The following is a 13,599-nucleotide window of genomic DNA, read 5'->3' on the forward strand; positions in this document are numbered from 1 at the left end:
GTCGTTCAATAAGATCGTTAGAACATTCTAGAGGGCTAAAACAACATCAGGAGAAAGCAGATTATAGCGACAATTCCGATTATGGAGATCAACAGCGCCTGATTGCTGTTTGCAGATATATGTCCTCCATTAAAAGCCGAATTTCCAGTTCCAGTGTCTGCCCCTGCGACCGCAGTTTCTTCGCCTTCACTAGGGAAGTAGACTGGCGATATTCCGTAGTAAATCTCATACTCGTACCAACATGACACATTCGGGTAGTAGATGCACTTGTATATGGTGTCCATGTCAAGTGTGACTCCCATGGTGAATGGTAGACCCGCTCAGGACAAAACAGGGCAGGATATAGAGTAAGTTGCTTTGCATAGATGAAAAGACTCAACAAGCAGTGCTGCTTTTTTTTGGTCACTGATATGGAGGATGAGGTGTCTTTCAGGAAGATACCGACTTGAGTTGATTTGAAACTTGTAAAACGCCATCGTGAAGAAAGACGGAAAATCCCCAAAAGGCAAATTGATTAGGCTCCCAATTGAGCTCCAATGGAAGTTGAAAACCCAAAAGTCTGGTAGATAGGCCTTTATCATCCTTTTGTCATTCTACCGAAGGGCTGCCTAACCTAGATGGCACTCCATTCTGAACACCGTCTACACTACTACAAAAAAGAGGGCCTTTGACGTTAAATCATATAATAAAAGCGAATTTTCAGTTGGAAAAATGAAATAGTAGGTAGTATAAACAGCAGAATTTAGAATATTTATCTGGATTAAGCAGCCATCTCAGCCTCAGAGAATCCAGAGACTACAATTTCCACAGCGACATCGTCACCTAAAACGCGCAACCCAAGACGCCAAAAGCCAGAACATAAAAAAAGCTCCAAGATAATTACACATTGTCGATTCCGAACTTCTGATTGTAGATGCTCCGTTTGAAACAACTGGAGCAGCTTCCACTGCTGGGGTTTCATAATACTCTTCTTCTACCTCGTAGCCACAACCCCAGTCCCAGGGCCAGAGATCGTAGTGGCATCTCCAAATAGGTTGTTGCTGTATATATGCGTGCCAATAGGTTTTGTATGTTTGGAGTATGGACTTGTACTGCAAGGTGTTTCTGGATTGTCGAGGCGGCTCTGCAGAAACGAGGGATCGGTTAACCTCAAGGCAAAGAATTTACTATATGAAGCGCTGTATGAGATAGTGCTGATGATACTATATGTTGGTTTGAGATGCGAAATTGTTATAGGGCAGGATTGAATGGGCTGTAAAGGGTATTCGATCGTATGAAAATCAGGTAAATGTCAGGGCAATCCTCATGATGTCGTGACTTTCTGGAAGCCTAGAATTAGACTTAGAAATTTTGAAGAGTAACCCTTATTTCTCGGACAGACTCGCAGTTATGGACATTGTAGCAATAGTAAAAATTACAGGAGACATGCAAATTTCCCAGTCAAACACGGCATCAATGAACGGATCGGAAATAACGGTCGCAACGGACAGAGACTAAAATAGCCCTGACCCCGAATCGATCTTCGAGCATGTCCATGTTCAGGGCTATATCGCATGCGAAGGGGACACCACGATCCAGCACATCTCGCTGGTAGAACGGAACATGCATCATCGTTGTAATCACAAGGTCTCCCGGCGGTCTGTTGTCCCTTAAAATATGGATCAGGCAATGTCCGATAATCAACGACACGCCGATGAGAACGACGATAACTGCAAGCTTGCTCATACCAGAGGTCATTCTATATTTCCACAGCTGGATAGTCGCCCACGATTTCAGGATTACATTCGTGTTCGGCTTCTGCTTTTCCCTCTGCTTCTGCGGCTCGCGATTGTCAGCTGTTTGAAGCATTGGGTCTGGTAACACAATCATCAAAAGAGTTTACGTCAAATAATACACGTGCAATATTTGAAAGAAACTGTGAGAATTGAATGCCTGTCTATCGAGAGAGCTACGGTATGCCTCGATGAGATGGGTAGCATCAACCGTACCGTTCATCTCAATTGACCAGGCTGACAGAAACCACTCTGCATGACGGAAATTTGGGTCAAATCATCTGACAACTAATGAAACAAACGACCCTACTTGTAGCAGTTATTCTTATGATGGATTCCTTGATATTCGGAAGGACGACTAAAAGAAACGGACCTATAAAGACAGTAGTTGTGACAAAAAGAAAGAAGTCTAAGTATGGACATGCAGGCGCTCATATACAAGAAAGTAGCCTCGGAAGAAGATCGATCACAAATAAAGAAAACCCAGGTATGAGACACAGGACAATGTGAAAAGGCCCCGCTCAGCAGTTGCACATAGATCACAAACCCACTAAAAGACTGAAATAAGAGAAGCGCGGTTAAATGGCAGGTCAACGTTGCTCAAACACCGAAAGCCCGCTGACAGAAAATGAAAAGGTTTAAATGAAAGGTATGCCCTATAGGAAAGGACTTTCGTCGGTTCATGACAGGCTGCTTTACAGCTCAGCATGTATCGCATCTTGCTCTGACCCAGAATACTGGGACGTGCGTCTTGTCAGAATCTGCTCCAATGTGTCAAGTCTCTCACGGGTGGTACGGATTGCGTGGTCCATTTCTCGAGCTGACATCTTTTCATCAGCAAGCTTGTCCATGATCTCACGCTCACCCTGTAAACGTCGGGAATTTTTCTGTTGTCGCCTCTCGACAGGTCTCTGGACAGTTGGAAAAGCAATACCATCCATGCCAACGCGGTCTTCCAGCCAACCCCAAAGCTCACTTTCCTCACGGCGCCACATCTCTTCGTAAGCAGCTAAACGCTGGGGCAAAGTATAACCCGGACAGCCTATATCACCAGATAATAGGGACGGTTGGGAAGGGCTGCGGAACAGGACCATGAAAAGCAGGACTCCAATGACCAAAACGGCGAAGTTCCCGCTCCATAAAGGTCCGAGGACGCCGGTGACAGGGCCCAGAAGGCCATGAAGCGGCTCCAGGAGACCCCAAGATTCTGTTTTCTGTGCATCTGCACTGTGGTTCACTTGTGCACCAGCTGCATTGGCTTCCTTGCCCACAGAATCACCCTTCTTGCGCCGACCCTTGGCTTTCCCGCCTTTTCCAGCACCACGACCACGGGGCACCATGGCGGCTTTCAGAGAACTGATCAGCTCAGTTCCAAAAGCGGTTTGTCCATCGATAGCACCCTTTTCAATGGGGCCTAGAATCTGTTAACGGCTTATTCAGAAACGAAACATGTGGCAGGAATTGCTCACCCTTTAGCCAACTCTTGCCCGACCATTCGATCGTACAGGTCATAAAGAACCGAGTCTGGTTGTTCTGAGCCCAGGTGAATAGATATTTCGTCTTGGTACAAAATACATTCCCACTGGGCACATCCGGAGTTTGGGTGCTAAGAGTAACAAGGACCGCTTTTTCGAGATCTAAGAAGTCCAAGTATTCAGTGCTAATGCACTTAGTTTGCTTGGGGCCAATACCGCCAGGAAGAGGCTTGATGTAAGAGTATTTCCTTGTCCTACTCTCGTTGGTAAGACCCCCTTTTTCACTCTCAAATTGTAGCTCCCCAGACTTCTGGTTCTCTACCAGGAACTTGGGGATGAAAGACCCTGATGCCGGCCCAAACACGTAGGAATAGACCTTACCGAGCGGAGCCGGGATAGTCTCATCCTTGATGACTTTGTCATACTGACCCGCCGGATCATTGTACTCTGTAGGAGGATGGGTTGGCGGCCCCGGAAAGTCGACATCTTTCTCCCCATTAGACTTTCCGCCTTTGACATCACCGTTTGAGTTGCCAGTCGGGGCTGATACGCCGTTTGCAGCTAAAACTTGACCTGATGGCTGCCTAGACAGACCTCGAGTAGGCAACGATCGATCGCTACCATTCACACTGGCATCTGGCTCATAGAAGCTATCGGCATTGTCCTCATCTTCATCCTCGTCGTATATCTCATCTTCATCTTCGCAATCTGAGTCATTTTCACCAGCCTTTTCGGTCTTGTCACCAGTGCCATGAGTGACGCGTGTGCCATTAACGGAACTTTTAAGAGATGGGTGATTGATTTTCCAGATGTTCACCATCAAGTCGTACGTAGCCTCGCGGCTGAGGAGACTGCGGAAAGTGTGACGGGCGTGCAGGGTTTGGATTGCGATGGCATTCGGGAATACCATTGCAGTCGACTCTTTCTCAATGGCCACGATTTCATCGAAACTGATCACCAACGTTGTTACCCAGCCCAGGATGTTGCTCGAAAAGCATATGTGACCCTCCGATATGTAAATTCTTCCTGCTAAAATGATCTCACGTTGAAGGGCGCAGCTATAGTCCTCGATCAGGTAATCATCTTCAGGGACACTGCGAAATAGTTGGTGGAAATCCCTGTTCCGCTTCTTGCTGGCAACGGCGAACCCTGTTAACCGAGGCATGCTGGAATTGGCTCCAGGGACACCTAAAGCAATCGCGCTGGCTCCAATTGCCCCAATGGTGGAGGTAGTTGCGCCAGAAGAACCTCGATGACGACGTGCAGCCAGCCGACTTCGCACACTCCCGCTTCGGTATGGCCGCGTTCCAATATCCCCCTCGACGACGCTCCCAGCTGGAGGAGTATGATCGCCAGCATCTATGGGAAGAGACGTTGTGGATTGGAGTTCCAGGCTCTCGTCTGACGGCGGCAGTAACGAGATGTCGGAAGGCTTCTCGTAAGCCATGGTCACGGCGCGGGCTGCATGTCTGTCCTCCTGTCTCGCTGCCTCGTCATCGCGACGGTTCACAGCCTGGTTTTTGCGTTTGTCTACTGGTAAATCTGGTTTTGTTATGACAACACCATCCGGTGTCGATACAGATCCACCTGGGGGCAGAGCAATGTCCAAATGCTCGAAGTTTAGGTCCCCAGAGCCCAGCGTATCGACTGCCAATGGTTTTTTCTCCTCCGTAGCCGGCAGATCGGGAAGGTCACGCTCAGATTCTGTAGCCTGTGGCTCTTCCCGCTGTAAAGAGCCAGACGATGTAGGACTGCGGACTTTTGGCTGTGAATTTAATGTATTAGTGAGTGTAGAGGCAGCATTCTGCGCTGCAGAGAAGACCGAGGAAAAGAAGCCACTCTGGGCACCCGACGGCGATCTTGAGCCAGCCTTCGTTTCCTCCATTGTTGGGCCTAACGCGGATATCGAATTGGACAACTTGCTAGGTTTATGGCTCGCAGCAGAAGCAGAACGCACACGCCGGTGGGATATCATATTGCCGGAAGGACTGACGATAATCCCGCTGGAGTTGAATTCGTTGGATTTTATCGACGCGGGGGATTCGGTGACATCAGGAGAGGAGAAGACATGTGGTAAGTTCATGCGAGGAGTCGGAGGTGTGATCATGGTTTGGGGGGCAGGCACAGCAGTGCGTGGTGGAGTTCTGGGCACCGCAGTAATATCAGAAGGCGAATTGGGCTTGTCTTCAACCAAATCTGTACGAATCGGTGGCAGAGGGGGCGGATCTTCGGCAATAACTGTCTGGGCTCGCCGTGACGCGAGACTGCTGCGTCTGCTGCGCCCCCCGAAGACGCTCCCCTTTCGGCTGTCTCCAGAGGTAGAAGACGTCCGGCTCCGATTTGAACTCTTCTTGTCCGGTCCAGAGCCGAAGGCATTCTTGAGACGTCGACCTGGTGAAGTACCACGTTTTTTCTCGCCACGTTCTTCCGGAACGCTTAAGGTGGAAGTTGGTTGAGAGATAGGTCTTTGCGGTTCGGCATCGGGATTTGATTCAGACCGAGTGGCACTAGGGCCGCTGACAGCCGACTCGACATCAGCCTGGATTCCATCGGTGTCATTGCCTTCGGCGACAGACGGCTTTATCAGGGGCGATGAGGTCGTGTAGAAACCAGCGTAAGAGTTGCGGGACGTTAAGGGGGGTGTCCTGTGATATTGTTAAACTCACAGGACTAGCATACCTTTGAAACTGGAGACTTACTGATCAATCTCGGAGTCGTCAGTGAGAAGGGTGCTCTCTCGACGGTTATAGTCATCCTGATCATTGGACGAGGAGCCATCCCGAGACTCGTTTGGTCGATTCTCCTGGGCATCGTCATCTTCCAATTCGAATTGAGTGGGCAGCCCAGCGGCCTGTTTTTCCTTCTTTTTGCGCCTCCTTCGGGAGATCAGTTTTGAAAAGCCGCTGGAGCCTGCCTTGGCGGAAGTGGTGACCTCGCCGGCCTGCGACTTCGGTCGGTCTGACGTAGAATCGATGGATGACGAACGCCCATTGCTCCGACTGGAACTCCTTGCCGTCTCTGAGTCTCCGGGTGCTGTTTTAGGACGGGCTATCGTGCTTCTTGAACTTGTTCCATCGTCATGGGGTACGGGGGGAATGTCGGGGATCGTTGAGCTATCCATGGGGATGTTTGCGGTGGTGAGAAAGGTAGGGAGAGAATGAGGAAACTATAAGAAAGCGAGAGAAATAGAATGAAGAGTATAAGTTAGAATATGCCAAACCACGGGCATATTAGACGGGCGTAGTGGCCTAATACTCCATGGTAAGAAGCGCTGTCTGCCAACTGTGACGTTGGAAGAGGGGGAAGGGAAGCTAGACACTGCGAGGTATGACAAGATGGAGAAAACTGCCACTCGTCCGCATGGCCTCTTCCTCTCGTCGGAAGAAATGAAATGGAAAAGAAGAAGACCGTATGAGCAATGAAAAATCCAGGAGAATGAGGGTGGGGAGAGTACGGAGAGCTGATGTACGTTGGAGGGAGAAGCAGCTGGATCCAGTCGAGTTGCAGTTGCGCCGTCGCCTGTTCGGGTAAGGCGTCTGCCGGTTTGAGTAAGGAGCGGGGCTGACTCAGCACAGGGGGAGGCGGATGACTCAGCACTTTCGTCGTGCCTGAGGCTGCAAAGGCTGTGGCCCTCCACGTGATACGGTGAAGGAGTATAGAGTACAGCGTCTACAACTGGAAGGAACCCCATGACAGTAAGGAATTTGTTAGATCTTTGTAAATTCTGGATACACGATGCAAGGTTTCCTGCGTGCTGTAATACCTTGCATTCACTCCGATGCCCTGTCGGAGGGATGAACTTCAGATCCTGCCGTTACGCTCTTTTCTCCATCCTCTACAGAATTGACACAACGGCAGCAGATATTTTACCAAGGAAAAGAATACTCTGTGCCAGTTCTTAAGTAATAATGAACTTACACGAGAAAGATTGTTTATGGATCCGACTACTAGCACGTCTCAAGTGGTACCCTAAGGACATGGGATACCACGAAAAGAAGCTGCTGCTGAAGCTGGATCTCTTGATACTACCATACGGTTGCCTCTCCTACTTTACAAAATTTCTTGATCAGCAGTCAATTACAAATACCTATGTAACGTATGAAGACACTTTAGGGTACTATTGGAGAGACCAACTAATCTATATAAGAGGGATGAGAGAGGACCTCGGCCTCACAGGCAACGAGTTAAATTATCTTGACCTTGTTTTCTTACTGGGATACGTTATACCGATGATTCCCATATCTTACTTTATCACTAGAGCCCGAATCAACATTGCTCTCCCATCACTTGAATTAGGCTGGGGCCTCTGCACATTCGGTTGTGCTTGGGCCCAAAACGTCGATACCCTCTATGCACTCCGTGTTTTGACTGGTGTTTTCGAATCAGGATGTTGGACCGGGGTAGTATATGTCATTGGGTCTTGGTACAAACCACACGAAATTGCACGGCGCATAGCATTATTTATGATAGCAGCGCCGATCGGGACAATGTGCTCTGGGTTTCTTGAGACTGCAACATTTGAAGGTCTGAACAATGCGTATGGCCTGGAAGGATGGAGGTAAGTCTCTCCCAAAGAAAGCCACCATTTCACAACTTGACAGAACTTGACACAAGGTGGTTGTTCATTGTTTGTACTATAATCACCATTCCGGTCAGCCTGCTGTATATCCCCATAACCTGTCTTTTCGAGCATGGATCCTAACTATCAGGAGGGGGTTCTTAGCATTTCCCGATACCCCGCATTCCAAGAAACCCCGGTTTCTGTCTCGAGATGAAAGTATATTAGCGAAAGATCGTATCGATAAGACAACAGCCCCAAAGCAATTAATACTTTCTCGCGGCCTCTTGAAACGACTCATGGCAGGTTGGCAGGTATATCTTTTCACTTTATTCTATCTACTACAGGCCCAAATTAGTAAGGTCATTGTGACACCGTTCAGCCTGTACCTCAAGGAAACGCCTACCGTCTACTCCCCGGAACAGGTGAATATGCTCCCAAACATCGCACATGCTGTCACTCTGGTCTCGACCCTTCTGGCCGGGATAATTGCAGACAAGACACAGAATTACTCGCTTCTATCAATCCTATGTACAATTCCACCTCTTATAGGCTCTACTCTTTTGGTAATATGGGACATTACGGAAGCAGGGAGGCTGTTGGGGTTTATTCTGCCTAGTACAATTGTTGGTGAGTTAAAAGACCTAATACCGAACGTTGTAGATTGCTAAGTCGCACTGTCTCGTCCACAAGCACATACAGTCCTCTGCTCAAGCTGGGCGACGTTGAGCATGCTGGAAGATGCAGAATGTCGGATCTTGTTGATTTCAATTATGAATTCTGTTTCACAGGGCATGGTGGCCTGGATATCAGTCCTCCTCTTCCCGGCTGTTAAGGCTCCCAGGTTTAGCAACGGGTTTATTACAACCTTAGTTCTAGCAGTACTATTGCTCTTTGTCATTTGTCTGATTACAGTGCTCAGGAATCGAGAACGACAGCGGCAGGCTATATCAGACACCGACGGAGCTGATTAAAATGTTTACAAGGTTTTATGAAAATTCATGAATTACTATCAATTAGTCGGAATATATCTCTCGACCGGAATTCAACATTGCTTTCATAAGACACCCTACATTAAGATACAGCCACTAAACCGTGCAACGGTTGTTAAGTTGCCTCGTTTTCATGATAAAGAATAGGGCGTATATCACGCAGGAAGATTTCTGCTGTCTTTGGCCCAACTCCTTTTAGTCTTTGGAGAGAGGAGGACAGTTCAGACGCTGTGGCACATTTGTTCAATAGGTTGCCAAATGTTCCCCAGTTCTCTTTGATAGTGGCTGACACTTCAAGCAGTTTGGTTGCTGTAGAAAAATCGTATCGAACATAATGACCTTCATCAAGAATTTCCACCAGCCGGTCCCATCCTGCCGCTTCGATTGCGTCCAGTGATGTGATATTTTTATCAACGAGGTCAAGGAAGGCACGTTTCGCCACACTTTGCTGAACTGGTTTTCCAAAGAGTAAACACGCTAAAAACCATTTGAAGTACTCCGTTTCGTCTTGCGATTCGAGGTTGATCCCAAGCTCCTTTGCGTATATCTTTTTCTGAGACATTCTCGATATATCGCGGAAAGAATATTAAGATCAGGAAATGATGGGTGTCCTGTTACTTAATGTTCGCAGAATTCCTATCATCGATTTAAATTGCCATTTCGGCATATGACGTATGCGACATCTCGGGAATGACCTCCGAACTTATTGAGATGGATAATCAACAACAATGCCGCGTAGATTGGTAGCCCAAATAATGCCATTGAATATGACCCATAGCAGCCTTGAATGACACAAGTAAAGGGCGGTTTTGTCTTCTAGTCCACCTTTGGGATGAAGAATAAGCAAGAACTGGGAGCATGGCAAGTTCCTCACATTCTAGAAAATGATTATTATCCCTATTATGAGATAAAAGCCGAGGGTTATCTCCTCCGCCGTGCACCGACCGTACTAATGGCCTTGCATCCAGTCTCCTTCTGCTGGCCTACAGAGGAGCCCGATTGTTCTGCGACCGAAATAGGAAATCAAAGAGAATACGAACCCTCGGGCTGTTGCCGATCTATGGGGGCGGGCCAATCACCGCTAGAGAATTAGTACTCCGTATGGTGAGAGTCATGAACGAGCTTCACACTAAGGGTCTGTGTTTTCAATTCAGGGGGAAGGCGGGTAACCTGAACGAAAACGAAGGCATACTGGTGCCTAGCTGTTCATTATAAAACCCCGGTTCAGTGCAGGACGAAATGGGCTTCACTTTGTTCAAGTACTTTTCCACTGTTGGAATTTCAGCCTTTAGAACCCTAATCATCCGGTGAATGATCAACATGAAGCTCTCTAGTTTTGTTCTCGCCTTTCTGGCTGCGTCATTGACTTCGGCCAATCCTCATTTTGGACCAGCTTCAATCTCCCAGTGGAGGCCCGCCGGGCCAACTGACTGTATACGCATAGTGCAGAATATACCCTAGTTTCAGTCCATGGAAAGCTAAAGGCTCTATAGATCGTGGGCCTTGTCCCATGCTGAATACCCTCGCCAACCATGGGTTCCTCCCTCGTGACGGCCGAAACATTACAAGAAATATCATTATCGACGGCCTGGGATCCGCTCTAAACTTCAATTCCTCGCTAGCGAGTCTCATGTTTGATATGGCCATCATTGCGAACCCAGAGCCTAATGCCACCTTTTTCACTCTGTAGGAACCCTGCTTCTGCTGTGCTCATACTCCCCAACCACACATACCATTTTACAAATTTAGTCGCATGACGTTAACAAACGCCCTCAGTGACCAGCTCAATCGTCATAATGTCTTAGAGCATGATGCTAGCTTGAGGTTAGTCCTACTTTTCCCCAGGGGAATACCTACCGTTTAGTCAAGGGTTGGCAGAGATTCGATCTAATCGCTGCAGTCGTTCGGATGCCTACTTCGGAAACAACCACGTCTTCAACGAGACGATTTTCGAAGAGACTCTTCAGTACTGGACTGCTCCGACTCTTGATACGACCATGCTGGCCAACGGAAAGCTGGCCCGCCAGATTAACTCGAAGGCGTTCAACCCTACGTATACATTCACCCAAAAGACGGAGAGCTTTAGCCTGGGCGAAATCGGTGCGCCTATTGTTGCATTCGGTGATCTTAAGACCGGACGTGTGAGCAGGGCTTTGGTGGAGTATTTCTTCCGTGAGTCAGCCTGGTCCTCTTCTGCAAAATGGCGTCCTAGCTAACCTTCCTGTTATGATAGGGAACGAGCGTTTTCCAATTGAACTTGGCTGGTCTACGCGATCGGAAGTTGTGAGTTTGGATGATATCACACAAATAACAAATATGGTCGCAAACGCTGCAAATCTCCTGACTGATTCAAGCTCGACCAAGAGCGCAAGCCGTCGCGATTTGCATGCTGGTCTGGGATTCTAGAGGCTGCCCTGTCACAATCCACTGTTTCTTGGAAATGCGACCCGAACAGCCTACTTGTTTAAGTAGCCCCTTAATAGTGATTGAAACGAAACATAACTTTTTTGGTAGAGCTTCGACACAGTATAAGGTAGCCACGTCTTGGTTGACAGTACAATAAACATCAATAGCAGTTCCCAAAAGCAATGGAAAAAGTGGTATGCTTTGGGAAACTGCAGTCTAACAGAAACCCATCTCTGGTATATACATATCGATCTATGGTATACTTTTAGACCACCATTTCCTGTCTAAAATTTATGGATTTGACTTTTCGTAATTCCAAGACGGCTCAAAATTCCTTCAATTTTCCTTGAGCCCACCAAAGATTCCTCCATACCCGGGGGACCACAGACAAACACTTTGGTGTCCTTGTCTGGCTTCTGAACTAGATCCCGCAGCATGTCTTCGGTGATGTTACCTTTCCTAAAGGCTGTAACATCGCTCTTCGGGTGACTGACAGTATAGAAATAATCGAATCGATCGGGGAACTGTTTTTTATAGTTTTCCAGTTCGTCCCGCAGCAGCAGATCCTCTGTGTTGACACCGAAGACGAGGCTTACCTTTGTCTTGTCATTTGGGTTGTTAAAAATCCCCTGGATGAGTTGATATATGGGAGGTGATTCCAGCACCTCCAGCAATGAGATAGACTTGTGAGAACTTATTAGGAACCCACGGGTACCCGTTTAATGTAGCAGCGAACGTAAGCGAGTCGCCGGGCACAAGGGAATGTAAGTGGCTGCTGGCTTTTCCATTAGGGTAACGTTTCGCCATCAACTCAACTGAGCCTGTTTGGTCTAAATTAAATATGTCAGCATGTAAAACAAAATGATAAATGTCCAGTCCTTCAGTACCTAGATCGCTGATGGGGGTATACGGACGAAGGACAGGCAGCCATCGTCCCTGAGGCCATGCATATGTGAGAAGTGCCGCTGCACTCTATTAGCTCCTATATTAGGGGGGGATTCCATCAGCACGAACATACAATCAAGCCTGCATAATGTGAAAGGAATAGGGCAAAATCAAAATCTTACCGTCGCTGTCAAAAAACTTGGCTGCATATTCGCTGTGCTCCAGCAATTCTTTTGGCGGCTTACCCATGATCGCTATCATTCCAGCGAGATGGTGGCTATCTGAAATATTTCTTTCGGAGTGGCGCGCGTAGAAGAGATGACGTTGCTCGAAAAGATCCCAGGCCTACACAATAGTTAGTTTTGCGAATAGTTAGATTTGGCATATGGGATATACGTACAAGGACCCCTACATTCCAAATGTCAATCTTTTCGTTCCATGGCATCCGTAATACCACCTCTGGAGCTCGGTATATCAAAGGTTGGACATCCTCCCACTGCTTCCCTAGACTCGAGCTAAAGCGGGCCTCTCCAAAGTCTGACAAAATAGGACGCCCATGAACCTTTGGAATCCCTAGATCTCGGGATGAATAGATCACCCGATCTCCGATAATTTTGCGGGGGCTAGGGTTAGACATCTCTGCTTTCTCAAAGTCGACGAGAATTGACTCATCCTCTACGCTAAGCATGATGTTGTTTTCTTGTATGTCTGACATTAGGTTAGCAAAGACTTAGGGAACTGTGTGCCATCTCCTAAACTTCGGAATAGCATACCTGTATGGACAATCTTGGCTTCTGCGTGAAGGAAGTCGAGGGCAAGAAGTAGGTGGATCAATGTTGGCTTGAGAAGATCTTCAGGAAGCACCTTGCCTATAGCCCGATTGCGTAATTCGCATAGACTCATAGCTAAAGGGGGATGCACGAGACACTGGTATGAGTACATGTTATCCGTAGATCTAATTTGGAAGTCATCGATGGCGCGTCGCACGAGCACAGAGCCTATGTGGCTTGACTTGACGTTTCTTAGGTGTTTATATACTTCTGTTTCTATTCTTCCGTGACTAGAGTCATGCCGTATACTTTTAATGTAACATAGGCATGTTGCCTACTGCCTTTTAGTCCTCGCTCCCACGGTCGCTGATGCTAGAACTCATTGTAGGTCTCTACAGAGCCACACTGTAGAATGACCTCCATAGCCAAGCTTTCCAACCACCTGGTACCTTGTGTGAAATACATCGCCGATATTCATAGGGTAAAAATGATCCGGCGAGTAGCCTCCTAGCTTTTCCTCCTCTAGTTTGTCATTTTGGTCGAGAAAGATGCCTGCCTGAGAAAATTTCCGAGCTGGAGAAGGCGGCCGTCCGAAAATGGATTGTTTCAGTCGATGTGTGAGGCGCCTCATCTTCATTAGACTACTTCAGTAGAGGATTGGTGTATCAAACAATAAGGAGAATATAGGCAGGTCACACGTCGGACGGCGGGCGGTACCTGAATAATAAAGGTAATCACGTG

The 13,599-nt window shown here is 47.7% G+C and overlaps 4 protein-coding genes across 4 annotated transcripts; 2 read left to right on the plus strand and 2 right to left on the minus strand.

Moving 5' to 3' along the window:
* Window positions 1–2,103: 2,103 nt before the first annotated feature.
* BDV59DRAFT_185287 (GRAM and VASt domain-containing protein) lies at window positions 2,104–6,712 on the minus strand. Its single transcript, XM_073690827.1, has 3 exons — window positions 5,947–6,712; window positions 3,242–5,892; window positions 2,104–3,186 (listed from the first exon to the last, which is right to left on the minus strand). Exons 1-3 carry the CDS (start codon window positions 6,366–6,368, stop codon window positions 2,468–2,470), a joined length of 3,792 nt encoding a protein of 1,263 aa, XP_073544876.1. The 5' UTR covers window positions 6,369–6,712; the 3' UTR covers window positions 2,104–2,467.
* Window positions 6,713–7,224: 512 nt separating this feature from the next.
* BDV59DRAFT_195231 (putative pantothenate transporter) lies at window positions 7,225–8,779 on the plus strand (the record flags this gene model as incomplete). Its single annotated transcript, XM_073692523.1, has 6 exons — window positions 7,225–7,343; window positions 7,395–7,805; window positions 7,862–7,909; window positions 7,960–8,119; window positions 8,153–8,435; window positions 8,499–8,779. The coding sequence occupies 6 exons, from the start codon at window positions 7,225–7,227 to the stop codon at window positions 8,777–8,779; spliced, it is 1,302 nt and encodes a 433-aa protein (XP_073544877.1).
* Window positions 8,780–10,307: 1,528 nt separating this feature from the next.
* On the plus strand, window positions 10,308–11,203 carry BDV59DRAFT_204712 (peroxidase family protein; the record flags this gene model as incomplete). Its single annotated transcript, XM_073694511.1, has 4 exons — window positions 10,308–10,483; window positions 10,574–10,621; window positions 10,698–10,969; window positions 11,031–11,203. The coding sequence occupies 4 exons, from the start codon at window positions 10,308–10,310 to the stop codon at window positions 11,201–11,203; spliced, it is 669 nt and encodes a 222-aa protein (XP_073544878.1).
* Window positions 11,204–11,821: 618 nt separating this feature from the next.
* On the minus strand, window positions 11,822–13,489 carry BDV59DRAFT_195232 (protein kinase; the record flags this gene model as incomplete). Its single annotated transcript, XM_073692524.1, has 5 exons — window positions 11,822–12,033; window positions 12,271–12,433; window positions 12,489–12,796; window positions 12,862–13,166; window positions 13,263–13,489. 5 exons carry the CDS (start codon window positions 13,487–13,489, stop codon window positions 11,822–11,824), a joined length of 1,215 nt encoding a protein of 404 aa, XP_073544879.1.
* Between the last annotated feature and the right edge of the window lie 110 nt (window positions 13,490–13,599).

This window comes from Aspergillus ambiguus (genome assembly GCF_047715705.1).
Source record: "Aspergillus ambiguus strain CBS 117.58 unplaced genomic scaffold BDV59scaffold_35, whole genome shotgun sequence".
In the NCBI taxonomy this organism is placed as follows: Eukaryota; Fungi; Ascomycota; class Eurotiomycetes; order Eurotiales; family Aspergillaceae; genus Aspergillus; species Aspergillus ambiguus.